The 21,990-nt window shown below is 53.1% G+C and overlaps 1 protein-coding gene across 2 annotated transcripts in view; it reads left to right on the top strand.

The window, feature by feature from the left end:
* Positions 1-21,990, top strand: part of CNGB1 (cyclic nucleotide gated channel subunit beta 1) — an 89,812-nt gene that overhangs the window by 5,586 nt on the left and 62,236 nt on the right. The window contains exons 2-13 of one of the 2 annotated variants that reach the window (XM_019011603.4): positions 994-1,051; positions 1,334-1,406; positions 2,433-2,523; positions 2,625-2,655; positions 2,887-2,932; positions 4,574-4,649; positions 4,960-5,008; positions 5,425-5,602; positions 6,997-7,072; positions 8,168-8,204; positions 14,916-15,075; positions 16,019-16,102. In XM_019011603.4, coding sequence (XP_018867148.4) covers positions 994-1,051; positions 1,334-1,406; positions 2,433-2,523; positions 2,625-2,655; positions 2,887-2,932; positions 4,574-4,649; positions 4,960-5,008; positions 5,425-5,602; positions 6,997-7,072; positions 8,168-8,204; positions 14,916-15,075; positions 16,019-16,102 — 959 coding nt within the window. Of the gene's footprint in view, positions 1-993; positions 1,052-1,333; positions 1,407-2,432; positions 2,524-2,624; positions 2,656-2,886; positions 2,933-4,573; positions 4,650-4,959; positions 5,009-5,424; positions 5,603-6,996; positions 7,073-8,167; positions 8,205-10,183; positions 10,878-14,915; positions 15,076-16,018; positions 16,103-21,990 lie in introns of those variants that run through there. The other variant, XM_004057720.5, reaches the window with a different exon arrangement.

Here is a 21,990-nt window from a genome sequence, read left to right as displayed (position 1 = left end):
TGCTTCTGTGTATGTGCAAATATGCACGTGTGTGACTGAGCATATGTGTGTATACTCATATTTCTGCACCTGTATACATCTGCAATGTACCTATGCATATGTGCATGTTGTGTGTCTGTACACACGCAGTTATATGCATGTATGTATCTGTATGAATGCATGTGTGTATATGCACGTTTGCATATGACTGTATGCACATATGTGTGTGTTGGGGCATGCATGCATATGTACATACACATGTATATGTACATATGTTTTTGCCTGTACATGTGTACACATGCACTTATTTTTGTGTCTGTGCATGTGTGTATATACGCATGTTGGTATTTGTGTGTCATTGTATATATGCATATGTATGTGTATATATGCTCACATTGTATGTCTGTTCATGTATATATGTGCATGAGAGTGAGTATGCACACATTTATGTGTCTGTGTATGTATGTGCATGTATATTTGTTTGTACATACACATAAGTGCACGTAGTAGCAGGAGGTGTGGCTGCAGAGGCAGGTGAAAGGCAGATGGCAGAGGCCAAACTCCACCTAGCTACTAGGGAGGAATGGAAAGTTTGGGCCAGAAAGAAAGGGAGAGCCCTGGCGGAGGATGAGGGGCGTGGGCTCCTCTCACCTCCCTCTTCCTCTCAGCCAGCCCCAGGGCTTCATAACTATCTCTAAATGGTCCTTTCTCCTCTCAGGCCACTGAAGTGGGGCAGCCTCCTGGGGATGTTGTAGGCCTGGGAGGCTGGGAGGCCACCTTGGACCTTGGGGGCTGTGAGGGCCCCCAGCCCCAGATGAGGGGTCCCTGGGGCTAGGAGGAAGGGAGTATCCCAGGTGGAAGGTAAGGCCACCAGGATTTACAGAGACGATCCTGAGGAAAGAGTCGTTCAGGTCTTTTGTGGGGCAGGGATCCCTTGAGGGAGAATCAGGCTGCCCCTGTCCAAACCAGGCTGGTCTCACCTAGGACTTACATGATCCTGTTCGAACCCTCTAGCCCCCCGAAGAGTCATTCAAGGAGGAGGAAGTGGCTGTGGCAGACCCAAGCCCTCAGGGTGAGTGCGAGTGCTGAAGCTCAGGCTGGCATGGCAGGGGGGCCCACATTCTCCCCTCGGAGCCGCAGAGCCCACAAGGCTGGCGGACCCATTTCACAGATGAGGAAACTAAGACTCAGAGAAGCTAAGGGTGGGCTCCCAGAGACTTCAGTTGAGCTGAGCTGGAGCCTGGCTTTCTGACCCCTGGGGGTCTCTCCTTTCCCCTGACTTGATCTCCCCAAGCAGGGTAGAAATGGGCCTGTGTGAGGCCCTAGATCTGAAGGATGAGCGATTCTTTTCCAGAGACCAAGGAGGCTGCCCTTACTTCCACCATATCCCTCCGGGCTCAGGGCGCTGAGATTTCTGAAATGAACAGGTACTGCACCACCCTCCCCTCCCCTCCCAGCTAGGGAGCCCTGTGGGGATGGGCACTGCCCTTAGCTCTGCTGTCATTCTGGGGAAAGCCCTGGGACATCCTGGGAATTGGCTGAAGTGAGCTTCAGGTGGAGGGCGGGCTCTCCCAAAGTAAGCCTGAAGCTCCCAGTTTGTAATTTCTGCTGGAAATTCAGTCATGCATTCATCTCCATTCACCCTATTCATTCATTCCTTCACTCATTCATTCATTAGACTGTTAATTCACTCATTCATTCATTAGACTGTTAGCCCCTTGAGGGCAGGGCAATGTGACCAAAAGAAACAGTGGGTCAGAGCTGCATAGTGAGCGCCCCTGTACAGGGGGCCGGATGTTTCTCAGTGCTCGGGTGAGATGCAGGCCCAATGGGGTCAGAGCTTCTGCTTTTCTCAGAGAAGCCAGAAATCCAGGCTTTTGCATGGAATCTCCCAGTTGGCTCAGACATTTCAGACCATGGTGCTTGGGGCCTGAGCAGGGCTGGGGCTGGGTTGGCCTCAGGCAGGGAGGCTGTGACCTTCACATTTAGGCTGCTCAGCCTATGCCACAGCATTACACCTGCAGCAAACCTTGGCCCTTCGGGAGCACGATGTGTTTTCAGAGCAGGACAGCAGGAGGCAGGAGGAGAGGGAAGTCAGCTGCTCTGTCCTAGGCATCCCATGGGGGTGGGCTCTGAATGGCACCTGGTCTGCCTGGCCTCATGAAGCATCAGCATCCCCTATTTTTCAGAGAAGGACGTGGAGCTTTTTGGGGAGGTGATGGGTCTGAAGTCTCACAGTGGGGAGACAGTGGTTTAGGATTCAAGCCAAGTTCTTTTGGACACTGGACTGGCCTTGGGCCAGTGGTACATGTAGGTACTTTCCAATAACCACACCACACACATACAGATGACAGTGACACTCAGGGACAGAGACTCACCTAGTGTCTTGGGCCTCGAGGGCCTCATTGAGCTAGGGGAAGTAGAGGGCAGGCTAGTGTCTCTGTCCATCGCAGTCCCAGCCGCAGGGTACTGACCTGGCTCATGAAGGGCGTGGAGAAGGTGATCCCGCAGCCTGTTCACAGCATCACGGAGGACTCGGCTCAGGTACTGCTGGGGCTGGAGGCTGAAGGGGCCGGGTTGGAGAGGGGCTGTGGGGAGGCTGCCCCTGGGCTCCCTGCCCATGTCTGTCTGTCTGTCCCTGGCAGATCCTGGGGCACGGCAGCACTGGGGACACAGGTAAGACCAAGTGGCAGGATGGCTTTTCAGCAGCAAGGCTGAGGGGCTGAGGGGCTGCTGGGATGGGCCCTGCCCCTTGGGAGCCTCTGCCCAGGCTGGATCTTCTCATCTGACTGACCCTGCTTTGAACCTGGGGTTGAGCTGAGCTCTCGGTGCCCACTCCAGGCTGCCCAGGGGGCTGGGGCAGGTCTCCCGCTGCTGACTGCCTTTCTGTATTTTCTGACCCTGCAGGGTGCACAGATGAACCCAATGAGGCCCTTGAGGCCCAAGACACTAGGTGAGTCCCTATCCCTGAGTGTCACTGTTGTCTGTATGTGTGGGTGGGAGGAACAGGTCCTTGGTTTCAGGAGCAGGGTCTGTTACCACCTCAGGGTGTGACCTTGGACATGCCTCCCGTCTCCTCTGGGCCTGTTTCCAGCCATAGAATGGGGACAGTGGACCGTGTGCTGCTTATGGTTTGTAGTGGGAGGTCCCTGGGTGTTCCCAGGGATGACTGAGAGGTCCCTGGGTGGGGCCACCCTCTGAGAATAGGGAGGGGCAGGGATGAGCTCCTCACAGGTGGGCTTCATGTAGGTAGGCTCCGTGTGGAGCCTGGAAGCAGGGCTTGGATCACTGTGGGGGACATCAGGGTGCCTGGGCTGGCCTCAGTGTCTGACTTCTCAGAGCTGACTCAGGGAGGGGTGGCTGCCCCATCAGTAAGGGTGGCAGACTGGCGGGGGGACTGTGGCGAAGAGGGGAGCCAGGGAGCTCCGAGAAGGGGCCCTGCTCGGTTTCAACTGCCTCTTCCTTGCAGGTGTTTAGGCCCTGTGTGGCCAGATCCTCCAGGTTTTCAAGAGAAGCTAGAAATCTAGCTTTTTATGTAAAACCCTGAATTTTTAGTCAGGAAGTTTTCAGGACACTGTAGACTTCCAAAGTAAGCTTGAAGCTCCCAGTTTGTAGTTTCTGCTGGAAATCCAGAGACATGCCTTCATTTCCATTCACCCCATTCATTCGTTCCTTCACTCATTCATTCATTAGACTGCTGGCTCCTTGAGGACAGGGGCTTTTGTCCTGGTCACTACTGAACCCTTGGTGCCCAGCACAGCACCTGCCACAGAGTGAGGACTCAGCACACATGGGACAAATGAACACATGAATGAACACACGTATATATAATCACACACTTCATTCACTCATTCATTCATTCATTCATTCATTCATTCCTTGCTGCAGCTCTCTCTCTGTGTCTTTTGGTCCTCTACTTCCTTCTTAGACTTATGCAGCTGATTCCTGGGACCACTAAAGCAATTTAGGATGAGGGCGCCTAGAGGACTCACCAGCCTTCTTTTGGGCCATACTTGGGGGAACCGGTTGTCCTGGGAACATGGTGCTTCTCTGAAGAGAGTGGGGCTTCCCAGAGGCCAGATGGATTTGAGATCCAATGCTTGATCTTAGGACCAGCCACATAATTTATGGGGCCCAGGGCAAAATGCAAATGCAGGCCCCTTAAAAATTTTTTAAAAATGTTTTCAGACTGTGACAGCAGAGTATGAAACCAAAACCAGGTCCTTCTAAGTCTAAGGCTTTGTGTGATGGCACAGGTCACACTCCCGTACAGCCAGCCAGCCCTGTCTGTTCCAGCACAGGGAGCCCCCAGGGCTGCATTCAGGTCCTCAAGCGGCTCTTGCCTCTCCCCTGCTGCCCCAGGAGGCCAGGGCTGTGGTTCCAGAGCCTGGTCCAGCCCTGGCTCAGAAATGGAGGCTGACAGGATTTCCCCACCCGCTTGGGGCCCTTTGAGAGTTTCCAGGACAAGGCCCCTACCGTGCAGAACAGGATTGGAGGGCACGGAATGGCTGGTTGAGGCCTGGCCCCGAGGTGGGCTGTTAGTGCGCTGGCCGGTTCCCTCAGGGCGCTCTGCTGATCACTGGCCCCTCTGCAGGCCTGGGCTGCGGCTGCTTCTGTGGCTGGAGGAGAATCTGGACAGAGTGCTTCCTCAGCCCCCCAAATCCTCTGAGGTGAGCCAAGGAAGGGAGAGGCAGGGAGTTGAGTATATGGGGGGGGCTTCTGGGGCCCCAGGAGGGACTGCCTCCTCCAGCAGGCTGTCCCCACCCACCCTGGAACTCATGAGGGGGCGATGCCCCACCTTGGAGAGTCCTCTATGGGGAGGAGTGACTGTGAGAGGGGGCCGGGATTCAGAAGGAGAGACACCCCCCACCCCCATCCCCGGCTCACCTGCCGTGGGCCAGGACACAGCTGGTAGTGGCGGTTGGGGAAGCGCACAGAGCTTGCTATGGCCCATGACCTTGCGCCCTGTTTGTCACCCAGGTCTGGAGAGATGAGCCTGCAGTTGCTACAGGTGCTGCCTCAGACCCAGGTACAGGGTGGGGAGCTCGGGAGGGGGCTGTCTGGGATGGTCACGGGCTGGGCTCAGGGATCAACTGGGCCCTGGAGGATCCCCCAGAGGCCCTTAGCCCCCACCCAGACTAGGACGGGGTTCAGGGCTTGACAGGAGCAGGCTGTTGGGGGGGACACCAGAATCCCCTCCCCAGTCCAGGCTGGGAAGCCAGTGTCCTGGAACAGACTTGTGGGTCTTGGGTAAGTCTCTTCCCCTCCCTGGGTCTCAGTTCCCATGTCTGTCTGGTCTGTTTGAGGATAGGGATGGGTGAGGTGGTCCCAAAGGGCTCCCCATTCAGTCCTGCTAGTGCCTCGAATCTGGCCCCATGCCCTTGAGGGGTTGGAGGAAGCCCTCAAGGGATGGCGTCTCTATCTCCTGCTTTCCCCGCTGCTTAGCACCTCCAGGACGCCCCCAGGAAATGGGGCCCAAGCTGCAGGCCCGGGAGACCCCCTCCCTGCCCACACCCGTCCCCCTGCAGCCCAAGGAGGAACCCAAGGAGGCATCAGCTCCAGAGCCCCAGCCAGGCTCCCAGGCCCAGACCTCCTCCCTGCCACCACCCAGGGACCCTGCCAGGTGAGCCACCCTCAATGCAGCACCTCCCACCAGGGGACAGGATGAGCACCTTGTCCCCGCCTAACACCCAACCTCCTGGAAACCTGGAAAAAAATTCAACTGGATGTGTGCAGGCTCCTTCCCAAGGCAGCCACATCAGCATCGTGCCCTTTCCCACATTTTCTATGCACGTCCAAGCTTTCAAGCTTTGGGTACTTTTCTTTTCTTCAACACACACCTGACAGGAGCAAACTATACATACTCGTCTGCACTTTGCTTTTTTGTTGGTTTGTTTGTTTTTTTGAGACCGAGTCTCGCTCTGTCCCCTAGGCTGGAATGCAGTGGTGCAATCTCTGCTCACTGCAACCTCTGCCTCCTGGGTTCAAGCGATTCTCCTGCCTCAGCCTCCTGAGTAGCTGGGATTACAGGTGTCCGGCTAACTTTTGTATTTTTAATAGAGACGGGGTTTCGCCATGTTGGCCACGCTAGTCTCAAACTCCTGACCTCAAGCAATCTGACTGCCTTGGCCTCTCAAAGTGCCAGGATTATAGGCATGAGCCACCCGGCCCGGCCTGCTTCTTCTTTTTTTTTTTTTTCTTAACCTGAAAAATGTGTCTTAGAAGTGCTCTTATTCACACAGGTCTTACTGCATTCTTTCTTGAACAGCTGCATTAAATGGATGCACCAGTTTTTATTTAACCACTCAGTGGACATTTACATTTGTTTTCACTCTTTTGCCACAGTCAATAACCCGTGCATGCATCATTGGGTTCACGCACAAGTAAATCTGGAGGATAAATAAGTGGAAATGGAGTTCCTGGGCCAAAGGATACATATATTTAAAATGGGATACAGGCTGGGTGCAGTGGCTCATGCTTGTAATCCCGGTACTTTGGGAAGCCATGGCAGCAGGAGTTCGAGACCAGCCTGGGCAATATAGAAAGACTCCATCTCTACAAAAAATTAAAAAAAAAAAAAAAGCTGGGCATGATGGCATGTGCCTGTAGTCCCAGCTACTCAGGAGGCTGAGACAGGAGTGAGATATGATCACACCAGCCTAGGCCACCAAGTCAAGAAAGAAAGATGGGAGAAAAAAGAAGGGAAGGAGGGAGGGAAATTGGGACAGGTATTGCCACATTCCATGTGTGAGATGCCCAAAGTGCACTCCCTTCCGAGGATGGGTGGGAGGGTGGGGGGAGGCTGAGCTACCTGCTGGGGCCTGAACAATAGCCAGAGCACCAAGGGAGGGTGGAGAGGGGGGAAATGGTCTTCAGGGCTGGAGACCTGGTCTCTGGCTCCTGGCAGGCTCTGCCTTTTGGCAGGCTTGTTTTCTGCCTTGGGAACGAGCTGACTCCAGCCTCAGTTTACCCATGACCCTTCCCACCTGGACACAGCACATTCTCTCCCACCTGCAGGCTGGTGGCGTGGGTCCTGCACAGGCTGGAGATGGCCTTGCCGCAGCCAGTGCTACATGGGAAAATAGGGGAACAGGTCAGTGCTGGGCGCATGGAGTGGTGGCCCTGGTGGTGGTGGGAGGGGTCTTGGGAACTTGGGTAAGGAGGAGGATGGTTGGCCTGTGTCCCTGGGGTGTGAAGGCACAGTAGGAAGAAGGGACCCTGTGGCAGAAGTGCAGCTCCCCCAGCCTTCCTGTCTGCATGGCCCACGTTCATTCCACCCACTCTCTGAGGCATGGTGGCCACAGGGCTGAGACATGCTGGCCCAGCCCCGCCTGCCAGGAGTTCACAGTCAGCGGGGGAGGTGCTTCCATGGAGGAGCAGAGAGGACATGGGGCACAGAAGTGGAGCCTCCTGGGAGCATCAGGAAGGGCTTCCCACTGGAGGTGGCCTCCAAGCATGTGCAAAGGTCCAGAAATGAGAGATACCTGGATTCTGGGAAGAAGTAAGGCTCACAGGAGCCGGCAGCCCTATGTGCATTCCTGATAGCCTAGGGCTCCAACATGAGTGGCCAGGGGGAGCACTCATGAGCTCTGTCACCCCTTCTTTTCCTTCCTCAAGAACCAGGAACCTGGCCCTTTTTTCTTGGGTGCAATTGGATGTCTTTATAGAAGCACCTGGAACTGGGAGGTGGGAGGCCTAATCTCTCTCCTGGCTGTGTGGCCTCGGCTCTGGCCCTCTCAGAACCGCAGTTGTCCCAGCTGACCAATGGTCAGTTGTTTACAGAACTCTTCACCTGCATTCTCATACCCAGGGCTGTGAGAATGGAGGTAAAGAGTTCTGTAAACAAAGCTGTCTAGGCCCCAAAGAGAGGAAGGCCTGGCCAGGTCCTGGGCCTTTGTGTCACTCAAGAGCTCGGCCTGGCTCCTCTGAGCAGGTGCCGCTGCTGTGGCTGTCTGGGGTCGCCCCCACCTTGCTTCACTTGAGCCAAGGCTCGAGCTCTCAAAGCCCCCTCCCCCCACCTCAAATCCTTCATTGGCTCTGGGCACAGCAGGGACTCTCTTCTCCATCCCATGGGACAACTAAGGTCCGGAGAGGTGGGTCAAGGTCACGTGCTAGAAGGTGTGGCTGAAACGGGGAGGCTGGTGAAGAGGCCATGGCAGGATTTTCCCTTTTTTCTCTCTCCATGCAGGAGCCTGACTCCCCTGGGATATGTGATGTGCAGACCAGTAAGTGACACATTACTGGGTCCCCATGTACATATTAGGAAGGGTTGCTTGGTGTCCTTGGGTCTGACTGTATGTGGGCAGGGGGGCTGTCCCTGGCCAGACCTGGACTCACACAGGGGGCAGTTAGGGTCTCCTGGGCTGGAGCTGAGAGAGCCCCATGCTCTGCAGGCCCTACCTCTGTTCAGGTAGCCAGGTAGCCAGAGCCTGGCCCAGAGCCAGATGGTGGCTGGAGGCCTCCGGAGCCTGGTGTCCAGCTTCTATCCGGGGAAAACAGTCCCAGGGCTAAGTCAGATGAGCTCTCCTTCCTGCTGGTAATGCCCAGAGAGCTTCCCCCATCCCCTGGCAGCTGGGCAAATGGGTTTGTCCAAGCTGAAGGGAGAGGGGTGGGGTCTCACTGGGAGAACCAGGCCCCACAGCCTCCAGCTCCCTTGAGCTGGAGGGGGTCCCTGTCACCTGCAGCTGGGTTGGGGAGGCCTATGATGCCCTTTATCCCAGCCCTGAGCCAGGAATCGGGGACAGAGGACTGAGACCAGGAAGGGGCTGGAGGCAGGATCTGTTCTTTGTTCACTTCAGGGCCTCTAGAGAGGCATGAGGTGGACAGGCATTCATTCATTCATTCATTCAATACATAGTTAAGGACAGCCTACTATGTGCCAGACCTGTGATGGGTTCTAGTTGTGAGCAGAGTTCAGGGGCTGTGGGTGGTGGCGTCCCCTGTTCCATCCTGAACACAAGCCCTCCAACCACAGGCCTCAGGGTGTCCCAGGGCTCTGAGCTCTGCCCTGTGTCTGCAAGGCTGTGTCCAGCCCCAGCCCTGCTAGTCTGACGGTGGTCTCCATGAGTGCCCTGAAGCCGGGGGTGGCTGCCGTGGCCTGGAGCACACACAGCCCAGTGGACTGTGGAGCTCAGGTCTGATGGAGAGTCTTGGGGGGCGTTAGGGTTGATGGTAATCGTGGCGATGACATGAGGAGGAGGAGAGCTGGCCTGTCTCAGAGCAGGGCATATGCAGTCTCTCAGGGAAGCTCGTGGCCAACCTGGGGCAGCAGAGCAGAGACCCTCATGGCTGTTGGGGCAGGCAGTGGGCAGAGCTCAGAGAACCAAAAGCACCTGCCCAGGGTCACAGAGCAAATCGTGTCCGCCTGGCCTGGCAGCTGCCGCTTAAAGGAACTAAAAATGTTTCCTTGGGGCAGAGAGCCTTCAGAGGGTCTGCATCCGAGGATGGAGCATCAGAACCCTCTGGAAGGAGGCAGGATTCCCCGCCAGCTGTGGCCAGGGCCTCCCTGCAATGCCTGGAGCATATGGGTTATGGGTGGATGCTAGGTGGCCATGGGGGCAGGCTCATGGGGACAGGGTGAGGAGCTGACTTGGTTTCATTTTCTAGGGCTGCCATAACAGATGTGCGCACACTGGGCGGCTTAGAACAAGAGACACTGATTCTCCCACAGTTCAGGAGCCAGAAGTCCAGGGTCAAGGCTTTGGCAGGGTCGGCTCCTCCTGGGGCTCTGAGCGAGACATGCCCATGCTGCTCTCCTTGCTCCTGGTGGCCACTTGTGGTCCTTGGCAAAACTTGGCTTCTGGCTGTCCTCCAGTGCCCACCTCCGTCTCTACACAGCCTTTTACCTCTGTGTCTGTGTGTGTCAAGCCTCCCTCTCCGTTCTTTAAAAAGGACGTCAGTCATTGGATTTAGGGCCCACCCTAAATCCGGGATGATCTCACTTTGAGATCCTTAACTTAATCACACCTGCAAAGAAGCTATTTCCAAATAAGGTCACATTCACAAGTAATGGGGTTAGGACTTGCAATTAACTTTTTGGGAGACACCATTCCACTCACGTCCCATGTCATGGGAGACTCTGAGAGGCTGGGGGATATGTGTCCCTTACCTTCCCCCTTCGTTCACTCATCCACTCACTCACTCACTCACTCATTCCCTCTGCCTGTCCACCCAGCCACCCACCCTGTCTTCTCCTTTGTTTCAGGGGTGATGGGAGCTGGAGGTCTCTGAAATAAGGGAGAAGGGAATCTGGGAGAGCTCAGATGGACACATGGATGGAAGGAAAGAAGGATGCCCTGAAGAGAAGACCTTCCCGGGGGAGGTGGCCACTGACACCCCACCCTATTTGAACAGCGAAGCCCTCCCTCTCCACACACTCCCAGGCAGGACAAGGGGAGCCAGAGTCACCTGCACCAGCCCCAGAGCCTCCCAGACCAGAACAAGGGGAAGGCCAGCCATGGGCAGCCTGCAAGATTTAGGCTAGACAGCAGGACTTACCCCCAGAGCGCTGTGGAAAAGGCCCATAGCCGGGCGTGGTAGCTCACGCCTGTAATCCCAGCACTTTGGGAGGCTGAGGCAGGAGGATTGCTTGAGCCCCGAAGTTCGAGACCACTGTGGGCAACACAGTGAGACCCTGTCTCTAAAAAAGCTTTTTTAAATTAATAAATTAAAAAGCCCCATGGATGGAGGGCTCAGTATTGAGCATCTCTTTGAGAGGACGCGTGCACAGCCCCCAGTGTGGTACCTGGCACCGTCAGCACCTCGACAGGATACAGTTTTTCCCAGAAGAGGTTCTCCCTAGGCCTGGCCACACTCTCTCCTTCCAAGGCTTGGGGACACCAATGAGCAGCAACAAATGTTTTCATTAACATTAAAAGAGTGTAAATGAGCACATCAAACCTGTGATTGCATTGATATTATTGCTTAGGATAAAGCTAAAAGAAGGGTTTAGGTTTTCAAATTGGGTCTGAATAGCCCTGGGCTTGGGGTATTGGGTTGCAGGAGGGGAGGAATTAGCCAGGGGTCCTGAGCTGGGGGTCCTGGCTCCCAGCTGGCCCACATGTGTCTTTGTTTGGGCTGTGGAGTGATTTTAAAAATTAGACTTGATTGCCAACATTTAAAAATCAGGTAGCTTTACATGAAAAAATCTGGCTTCTCTTGAAAACTGGGTGGACTTGGCTGTCATGGGCCCACGCTGTGCTTGTGAGGACAGTCTGGGCAGCTGCTAGCACCTGAAGGCAGGTGGCACCTGCCCCTTCATTTGTTTACATCATCACCCTGGCTGGGCAGGCCTTTGGATTTGAGATCCCTGAGGTCTCAAACTGGTGATGAGGTGGGGCAATCCCAGTAGAGGGAATAAAGTGTGGCATACAGGAGAGTGGTGGGACTTCAGCTAATCTGGAGCCCAGCATCCTTAATGCAGAAGATAAAACTAGAGAAGTTGGGGCCTGACTTTAGGAAACTAAGCTGTAGGCAATGGGGAGCCATTGAAGGTGATTGAGCAGGGGAGTGACTTCAGAAAGATTACTCTGAGGCTGAGCAAGCATTGGAGACAGGGAAAGCAATCAAAGCAGGGACACTTCCAAAGCACCTGGGGCCAGCTATGAAAAATGTCCTACCCCAGACTTTCTGATTCAAGAGTACCGGGAGCTGGGAATTTGGTTCTGTGTGTTTTTTTCTTTCTTTCTTTCTTTTTTCTTTGATGACCAAGCAATGGTTATGGAAGAATCTGCTTTACTGAGAAGCACCTGCTTTCTCAGATGATTCTGATGATGGGGTAGAGGGTGGGACCATACTTTGAGAAACATCCAGTGAGAGGTTAGTGCTTCGGGGCCAGGTAGGAGGAGATGTGAGCCTGAGCCAGGGAGAGGCAGAGGAAGGAGGTATCCTGACCCAGGCCTGCCAGAAAGGATGGAGGTTTGGAATTAGGGCTCAGGCTTTGACAGAGACCCAGGGGTCCAGGTGGGGGCCTTAGCCTAGAATTCATGTGCCCTGGCTCCTGCCTGCTGATCCTGGAAGCAGGGGCTCCTTCCTACATGAGGCTGTTGACTTTCTTTTTTTTTTTTAAGATGGAGCCTTGCTCTGTCACCAGGCTGGAGTGCAGTGGTGTGATCTCGGCTCACTGCAACCTCTACCTCCCGGGTTCAAGCAATTCTCCTGCCTCAGCCTCCCTAGTAGCTAGGACTACAAGTGTGCACCACCACGCCCAGCTAATTTTTGTATTTTTAGTAGAGAAGGGGTTTCACCGTGTTGGCCAGGATGGTCTCGATCTCTTGACCTCATGATCTGCCCACCTCGGCCTCCCAAAGTGCTGGGATTACAGGTGTGAGCCACTGTGTCCGACCGAGGCTGTTGACTTTCACTGGCCAGGGTCAGAACCTCATCTGATGGCCCTGAGGGCAGAGAGGCCACTGACCAGGAGGTGGTGTGCCAGGGTGGAGTGGCAGTTTCTATGGGAACTGAGGCACTCATAGCTCCTGAGCACCTGGGTAGGGCCACGGAGAAGCTGGGCGAGCTATGAATCAGACGCCTGTAGAGAGGGGCAGTCGGAGCTCCAGGGGTGGGCCAGGGGCTCCTGCACCACGCCTCCTGGGGGCCTGCCCTGGGGGCTGTGTGGCAGCATACCCCATCCCTCCCCTTCCAGGTTGGTGATCTTGGGCACCGTCCTCCTCTCAGTGCTGCAGAATCTTTAGCTGTAAAATGGGAACAGTATAGGACACATCTTGCAGGCCTGCTGTGGAGATGGAAAGAGGAAATGAGGCCGGGCATGGTGGCTCATGCCTGTCATCCCAGCACTTTGGGAGGCCAAGGTGGGTGGATTGCCTGAGGTCAGGAGTTCGAGACCAGCCTGGCCAATACGGTGAAACCCCATCTCTACTAAAAATACAAACATTAGCCGGGTGTGGTGGTGCATGCCTGTAATCCCAGCTACTCGGGAAGCTGAGGCACGAGAGTTGCTTGAATGGGAGGCGGAGGTTGCAGCGAGCCGAGATCATACCATTGCACTCGAGCCTGGGTGTCACAGTGAGACTCTGTCTCAAAAAAAAAAAAAAGGAAATGCTTGTAAAACACCCACGCACTAAATAGGACCTAAAAAGAAAATGTTAATGGAAAGGAAAGGAAGTGTGGAAGCAAGGACAGCATCAATTCTTAAGGACGGCACCCCATAAGGAGTGGCCGCTGATGCCAGTGAGGCACTCGTGGGGCACATTTATCACCTGGGATAGTGCACTGGGAAAACGGGAGTCAGGGGACCTGGCTCTGCCTCCACCTTCCTGTGTGGCCTGGGACAAGACACTCAGCCTCTCTGAACTGGCTCTCTTTAAAAGGGGGAAAGTACCATTCCTGCCCTTTGGGGCTGCTGTGAAAGCTCACGTGCTGTCAGGCAAGATGTTCTGTTCCCTGGATGTCTCCTGCTATGCCCAGGCAGGAACTGGCATCCCAAGGGGCTGCTTAGAGTGGAGACACTGCACTATTGCTGGACAGCAGCATAGACTGACACAGACAAAGCGTCCCACCACCGGATTCAGGGTCACACTTGGAGGAGCCTCCCTGGCCAAACCCCAGGGGCGTTTGCAGGGCCAGAGGAGCCGGGAGCAACCATGGAAACAGCTAGTTCAGGATGTGCTTGGGGCTTCCCTAGAGGGCAGGCAGCACCTCATCTGTGAAACAGGGATAATGTCTGTACCTAGAAGTGGTGACCTCTGTGCCTGGCAATGGAAGCACCCCATAAAAGAAGGTATTTATCTGTGTCTCAGTTTGCTCATCTGTAAAATGGGGAGAAAAATATAAAAGAGGGAAAATAAAATGGGGATGCAAATTATAACCCCAAAATGTTGATGTGAGGACTAATCGAGTTATTCCATGTAAGCCACTCAGCACAGGGCCTGGAACATAGTAAGTGCTCAAAAATGCAGCTGCTGTTACTATTATTGTTGTTATGCAACATTAAAGTCATTGTTACTACTACCCAGGTATGGTGGTGCATGCCTGTAGTCCCAGTTACTCAGAAGGCTGAGTGAGGTGGGAGGATTGCTTAAGCCCAGGAGGTCGAGGCTGCGGTGAGCCATAATTGCACTAATGCGCTCCAGCCTGAGCGACAGAGCAAGACCTTGTCTCAACAACAAAAAAGTCACTATTACTAATTCATGTTTGGCTGAGGGCCACCAAGATCCCTGGAGCTTTTGGGGGACACCTAGTATTCAGGCATTGTCCTCTGTCCCTGACACCTGCCTGGGGGTAGGCTTAGGTTCCTGATGAGACTGCTCTGCACTCCCTTTGAGCATCTGCCAAGCTCACAGGCCCAGGGTGTTTTCGTTGTCAAGGACCAGGATACTTGAAGAAGTGTTGAAAATTAGACTCCCATCTGAAATTGGGACCAGCCCCATGAGAAAGTTGAGTTTCCCTGGAGGGCGGAGCCTCTAGGCCCAGGAGGGAGGGAAGGACTCTCAGAAGCAAATGCCGAACGTATGGGCGTGCTGTCACCCGGGGGTGGCATCTACAGAGCAGGAAGCGGGCAAGCTGTCTCTGCATCCCCCAGGACAATCCAGTCCACCTGCACCTGGATGTGGCCAGGTGGACCCTGAACCTGGGCCTTTTGGCATCCCTGTGATGCTGTGATTGGAAGCATTGTTTCTGCCTCTGCACAAACCTTTAAGAAGGAATCCCCCGTGAGAAACAAACAGGATCAACCATAATCAAAGCTCTGTCTCAAGAGGAGAAGGGGGGAAAATAATGGAGACAGAGTGAATGAGCACAGGCTTCAACCCATCACCGGAACACTGATCTGGTCCCGCTGAAAATGGAAAGTGCCATTTCCCCACTGCATGACTAAGCACTGAGGCACTGCTGGGCTCCCTGCAGGCTCCCTGGGACTCAGAGGCCCAAGCCCACTCTCCTGCACATCCCATAAATGGCTCTTCCTGTGTTCCCTGCAGTCAGCATCCTTCCTGGAGGGCAAGTGGAGCCTGACCTTGTCCTAGAGGAGGTTGAACCGCACTGGGAAGATGCCCACCAGGATGTCAGTACCAGCCCACAGGGTACAGAGGTGGTTCCAGCTTATGAGGAAGAGAACAAAGCTGTGGAGAAGATGCCCAGGTGGGGAGTCTGAGAAGACCCTAAAAGATTAGTTATTGTTTGAGAAGGTGCCAAGCATGCAGTACCTTATCTCAAAGGTATAAAAAGGCACAGAGCAGGAACCAAGCCTGCTTCCCCCTGCCTTCATACAGCCATCCTTCTCCCATGGGTAGAACAGCTACCAGGTTCTTATGTGCCACTCCAGAGACAGTCTGGGTACATGCAAGCTCGCATCTCCCTCCTTTTTTCTTTTTGTACAGAAGATGGCATAGCACATGTACCTATCTGCACCTTCCTATATTTATTCAACAATGTACCTTGAGGTCTTTCCACATTCAGGATATAGAGGGCATCTTCATTTTTCACTGCTGCATAGTATTCCATCATATGGCTGTACCATAATTTATTAAACCTCTTCACTATTGATGGACATTTAGGTTGGTTCCAAAATTTTGTTATTATGAACAATTCTGCATCAGGCACTCTTGTATGCGTGTCTTTGCACATGTGTGAATACGTCTGCAGGAGATTTCTAGAGGGGAATTGCTGGGTCATTGGTCATGGGAATGTGGAATTGTGGTCATGATTGCCAAGTCGCCTTCCACAGGGATGTCGCAATCTTTGTTCCTACTAGAGATGCTTGGTGACAGTGGGAGGTCTCGGGTTCTGAAGCCCATAACTTACATAGCTAAGATGGGGAAACTGAGGCCCAGAGAGGATCAGAGGCTGACCTAGGGTCACCACCAGGACAGTGGCTGGGACAGTCCCCTCATGCAGAGGAGAGGGTTTGTTGCCAGCGAGAGTTCAGGGTTGCTCGGGTGGGGCTCCCCAGGTTGAGCCTTGGTTGGAAAGTCCAGGTCTGGGCTCAGGAGTCACGGGACATCCTACAGAAAATAGAGGCAGGAGGTAGACTCAGCGGGGCAGCTTCGGGTGGGCTCACCTCCTGCCTCTAACCCCAACTCAGAGAGCTGTCCCGGATTGAAGAGGAGAAAGATGAGGAGGAGGAAGAGGAAGAGGAGGAGGAGGAGGAAGAGGAGGAGGTGACTGAGTAAGTCATTTGCTCACCCGTCTGGGAACGGCCCTGGGGCTGGGGTTGGCTGAGCTCCTGGGGTCTGGGCACTCTTTGCTGCTCATGGGAGCTCCTTTCTGTTGTTCTGTGCTGTGTAAGGCTGGGCTTTGACCAAAGAGGCTATGAGAAGCTGGGGTTCCCCTGCTGTGCTCATCATGACCTGGGAATCATATTACCCACCACTCCACATCCCCATACACACACACTAGAATGCAGCCTCCAAGAGGGCTGGGGCTTTTATCTGTTGCTTTCACTGCCATGTCCCTAGAGCCTAGAACAATGCCTGGTACACAGTGGGCACCAAATAAATGTTAGTTGTCTGCATGGACATATGCAGTGGGCTCCCAGTTCTCCCATTATTCACAAAGCCAAGGCTGCCTCCCCTCCATATCCACCCACCTTGGTTGCCTTTGATGCCTTCTAGGGCTGTCCTGGGTTCTGCTGTACTGCCCAGTAATGGTCGATCGTCCACCCACATCCATATATTTCAACGTTAAACACACAGAAGAGTTCAGTTAAAATAAAAATTAAACACTGGAGATCAGGAAACACTATGGAGGGTGAGTGGAAGGATGACTGGACAGGGGGATACGCATGGGGAAGAGCAGGCAGTTGGACACCTGTGCCTGGAGTTAGGAGCAGGAAAGGTGGGGCTGGAGATGTGACATTGGGATTCTGGGCATGTAGGTGGCATTGAAAGCTGTGGGGCTCAAGGAGATGCCCAGGGAGCGAATGTGGATAGAGGAGAGGCTCATGGACAAGACCAGAGGTTGGGGAGATGAGGAACCAAAAAGGACTGAGGAGGAGGCACCAGTGAGCAGGGCAGAGACAAGAAGAGTGTGGGGCCCAGAAGCCAAGTTAGTGTTTCAGGAAGGTTGACCAGGCGTGGTGGCTCATGCCTGTAATCCCAGCACTCTGGGAGGCCGAGGCGGGTGGATCACTTGAACCCAGGAGTTCGAGACCAGCCTAGCCAACATAGCAAAACCCCATTTCTACTTAAAAAAAAAAAAAGAAGAAGAAGAAGAAGAAAGAAGGACTGCCTCAAAAGCAGGTTGTAAAGCCTTGAACTTGTTTTCCCAAAGGCAATGGGGAGCCATTGAAGGTTCATGAGCAGGAGAGTGGCATGATCTGGCAGCTGTGTTGGAGAAAGATTGAGGCAGGGAGAACAGCGAGGAGACTCTTATGGTGGGCCAGGTGACAGTAAGTTACTCTCTCCTTGCTCCAGTCCCCTGGCATTATGTCCCTGTGTCTCTGACCACCATGGTACCTCATGACCCGCGTCCTTTCTCCCTGACCTGTCCCTCTGGCCATGGCCTGAGACAGGATAGTACTGTGAGTGTTAGGAGCACAGGCTTTGGCATCAGAAACGCCAACTCCATTTTGCTTCTGTTAGTGAAATGACCGGGGCAAGTGGTGTACCCGCTCAGAGCTTCTGCCTCCACATCTGTAAAATGGGGGATAATAAAAGGCTCCTGCAGAGGGGTCATCAGGGTCAGCGGTGATGATGGAAGTTGTAGGGGAGTAAGTGCCCCATTGATGGCCACTGATATTCTCGTCCCCCAATGGCCTCTTTTCGTTCCAGTCAGGAAATAGTTAAACAGGATTTCAGAGCTGGAAGCCTGTTCAGTGTCAGCTGCTTTTAGTCCATCCTTACTCAGTTCACATAGACTCTTTCCATCCTTGACAGGAGGCCGCACAGCCTCTACTTGCTTACCTCCAGTGACGGGGAGCTCATAACCTCTCAAAGGCTGTCCATGTCATCCATATGCCCCGCTGACTTGTGAAATTATTTCTTAGACCAAAACTAAGCCTGCTTCCCTATGGCTTCTGTCCCTTCCTGACTTGTCCTAATTCTGCCTTCTGAGCCACCCTGCAGTCCCAGCAAGATGAAGAACTTAGCTGCTGCCTGGTTTCATTAGAGCAGCTTGTTTGCCCTCTGCTTTCTCTGGAGCTATGCTTCTGTGTGGGGTGCATAGCTACAAGTGGCTGCCTTGCTGAACTTGTACACCTAACACCCAGGCTGGAAAACCCCTGTATTTGCCACTGCTCTGGATCTGAGACACCCTTTGAAGGCCAGCGATCAACTATGCTCACATACATGCATGTGCAGATGTGTACTAACTATACACATGTTCTCAGAATGCAGTACACATGGGCACACACACGCATATCTGCACTATACCCATATGCACCAGCACACCAACACAGACATACATGCTGGGTTATGCACACACTTACATGTATAGGCATGCACACATGTATACCCACACACATGCTTCATATATGTACAAGCGCAGGCAGCACATTCATACATGTTCATACGTGTGTGTGCACACAGGCACACATGTACACACTTGCACACATCCACATGACAGCCTTGCACACATGCACATGCATCCAGAGTTACTGGCAGATGCTGCAGGTGTGAACATCTTCATACAAATGTTTACCCAGAGTTTTGAACTCGGGGAACTTTTGGGCTCCAGGCCCAGGGAGGGACAAGGGAGTGACAGAGTGAGTGATCACAGGGCCAGGGCCAGAGGGTGTGAGGCCCAGGGCAAGAAAAACTGGGCTGTCAATGGTTGGGGAAGGATGCTCTTGGCCAGCTTTGCAGAGACACAGGTTACTGATGATGTGAGGGCCTGGTAACGGGCAGATGGTCGCCTAGAGACCCGGTCTCTACAGGCAACAGCTCAGCTTTCCCTAGCAACCGAGGCCTTTTGGTTCCACCTGGCCTCCCTGGGGATGCTTCTGCTGTTCCCTGCACATCTCCTCAATCTGATTAGAAGCAGGAAGGATTGCTGGCTCCTCTGCCACTGGAGCCACCCTGGCTCGGGAGCTGGGCTCCCACTTGCATGCACCGACCCAGGCTTGGGATGAACGCCACAGCCCCCAGCTGAACCCCTGCACCATGGGCATCCTGACTGGCCCTGACCGAGAGATCCAAGTAGGTGGCTGCCTCTCCCTAAGGCTCCCCTCCTTCCTGCTTTTGGGGCCGGGATTTCAGGTGGAGAGTCTGCTGAAGGTGACAGTGAGGACCTTAACGTTGGGTCACGGCCTGTGGGATGGCACAAGGTGGGAGGAGTGGATAGGTAAGCTTTTGAGAGCTGGCTGCCACTGCTGCTCCCTGGATCTTAAACTTGGAAAGCCGGAGGGTGCCTCCAGGAAGCCAACCTCACCCAATCTGTCTGTTCCTCTGCTTGGAAATCCCTGGGACTTGGGAACTTTCTGGAAGTTGATGGCTTGCTGCTTCTGGGCTGCACAAGAGGGGGCCTTGGCAGGCACTGGGCACCCTGTCAAGCAGAGGCCATGCGGCTTTGGTAACATGGCCCCTAGACAGCCCCTGGTGATGCTGACAGCGCCACCACTGGGCTGTTTAGGTGTTTTGATAGCTGGGGATGTTTGTGCAAAAGGTTTCTCAATCCACGTGGGTGATTTCATAACCCTGCAGATCACTGCCTCCTCTGGGATTAATAATAATAATGACAAGAACAATAATAATGGCCTCCATTTGACTTACGATTTTTTTCCATGCCACTCACGCCTGAGGCAGCCTGAATGGCAGATTCTATTATTCTCTCATCCCATTTCACAGATGAGAGAACTGAGGTTCAGAGACAGGGCCCTGCCAGTAAGCGTAGAGCTGGGATTCTTGGCATTACAGACAAGGAAAGCTGCTCCCAATGTTTAGTGATGAAGAATCCAGAAGAATCACCAGAACAACATCTGGCAGTCTTTTTTTGACTTTTCTGTGAGATTCTCATTGGCCCTTCTGATCTTACTCAAATAGGTCAGGCTGCACAGGCCAGGCAAATCCTGCCCATTTGACAGATGAGCAGACAGAGGCAGCCCAAGGGCTTCGAGGTGACTTGCCCAAGGCCATACAGGGGCTTCTGGTCTGATACTGGAATAAACAGGACCCCAGGAAGCCTCTGGCTGGGCCTGTGGGCAGTTCATTTTCTGAGCCTTTGTGCTGTAGGCAGAGAGCCGAGACAGACCCTGTATCTATTTCAGGAAAGTCATCCAGTCATCCCCCTTGCAGCCGGAGACCTGTCTTTAACCCATTTGTGCAAGGCTGACTTCTCCTTAGTGTAGAAGGCACAGTCTCCAAAATACTCAGAGGCGGGCAGTGAAACAGAGCATTAAGCACGTGGCCTTGGGGTCAGGGATGCAGTATCATATCCAGGCCCACCTTGCACAGGCGGTATGACCGTGGATTGGCCATCGAAACTCTCTGAGCCTCTGTTTTCTCAGCTTGCATGTGAACAGTAACAGTTACGATCTGTCAGGGTTATGTGAGATTTGAGTTTTTGTTTTTCCTAGGCTCTTTTAAAAAGTTAATTATTTTTTCTTTTCTTTTTTTTTTTTTAAAAAAAGACAGAGTCTCGCTCTGTTGCCCAGGGAGTGGAGTGGCATGATCCTGGCTCACTGCAATCTCTGCCTCCTGGGTTCAAGCGATTCTCCTGCCTCAGCCTCCCGAGTAGCTGGGATTACAGGCATGTACCACTGCGCCTGGCTAATTTTTGTATTTTTAGTAGAGGCGGGTTTTGCCAAATTGGCCAGGCTGGTCTCAAACTTCCGACCTCAAGTGATCCGCCCGCCTCGGCCTCCCAAAGTGCTGGGATTACAGGCATGAGCCACCGTGCCCAGCCTAATTATTTTTTCAATTGACATACATTGTATATATTTTTGTGTATAATTGTTGTTTTGAAATATGTATACATTGTGGAATGGCTAAACCGAGCTAATTAACATACACATTTCTTCATATGTTCATCGTTTTTTGTGGCGGGAACAGTTTAGATCTACTCTTAACAATTTTTACAAATACATTGCTATTAACTAGAGTCACAGGCTGTATAATAGATCTCTCACATTTATGCTTCCTATCTAGCTGAATCTTTGTACCGTTTAACCAACATCTATCTCCCCACCTCTCACCCCTCCCCAGCCCCTGGTAACTACCATTCTATTCTCTCCTTCTGTGAGTTCAACTTTTTTACACTCCACATATAAGTGAGATCATATGGTATGTGTCTTTCTGTGTTTAGCTTATTTCACTTAACATAATGTCCTCAAGGTTCACAAATGACAAAATTTCCTTCATCTTAAAGGCTGAATTCTATTGTGTATATATAGGACATTTCCTTGATCCACTCATCTGTTGATAGACACTTTGGGAGGCTGAGGCAGGTGGATCACCTGAGGTCAGGAGTTCAAGACCAGCCTGGCCAACATGGTGAAACCCTGACTCTACTAAAAATACAAAAATTAGCCGGCTGTGGTAACATGGGCCTGTACTCCCAGCTACTCGGGAGGCTGAGGCAGGAGACTCACTTGAACCCGGGAGGCTGAATTTGCAGTGAGCTGAGATCGCATCATTGCACTCCAGCCTGGACAACACAGCGAGACTCTGTCTTGAAAAAAAAAAATTAATGCTGCAATGATGGGAGTGCAGACACCTCTTCAACATACTGTTTTCATTTCCCTTGGATCTGTATCCAACAGCTGAATCATATGGTAGTTCCATTTTTAACTTTTTGAGGAACTTCCGTATTCTTTTCCATAATGGCTGTGTTAATTTACAATCCCACCAACAGTGTGTAAGTATTCCCTTTCCACTGCATCCTCACCAACACTTGCTATCTTGTCTTTTTTTGGGTGGGGGCGGGGGACAGAGTCTCACTATGTCGCCCCACCTGGAGTGCAATGGCGCAATCTCAGTTCACTGCAACCTCCGCCTCCTGGGTTCAAGCAATTCTCCTGCCTCAGCCTGCCAAGTAGCTGGGATTACAGAAGCGTGCTGCCACGCCCGCCTAATTTTTGTATTTTTAGTAGAGACAGGGTTTCACTATGTTGGCCAGGCT

Source organism: Gorilla gorilla, chromosome 18 (genome assembly GCF_029281585.2).
Source record: "Gorilla gorilla gorilla isolate KB3781 chromosome 18, NHGRI_mGorGor1-v2.1_pri, whole genome shotgun sequence".
Taxonomy (NCBI): domain Eukaryota; kingdom Metazoa; phylum Chordata; class Mammalia; order Primates; family Hominidae; genus Gorilla; species Gorilla gorilla.
Note: the sequence above shows the minus strand (reverse complement) of the source record. Positions and strands in the feature narration are given on the sequence as shown.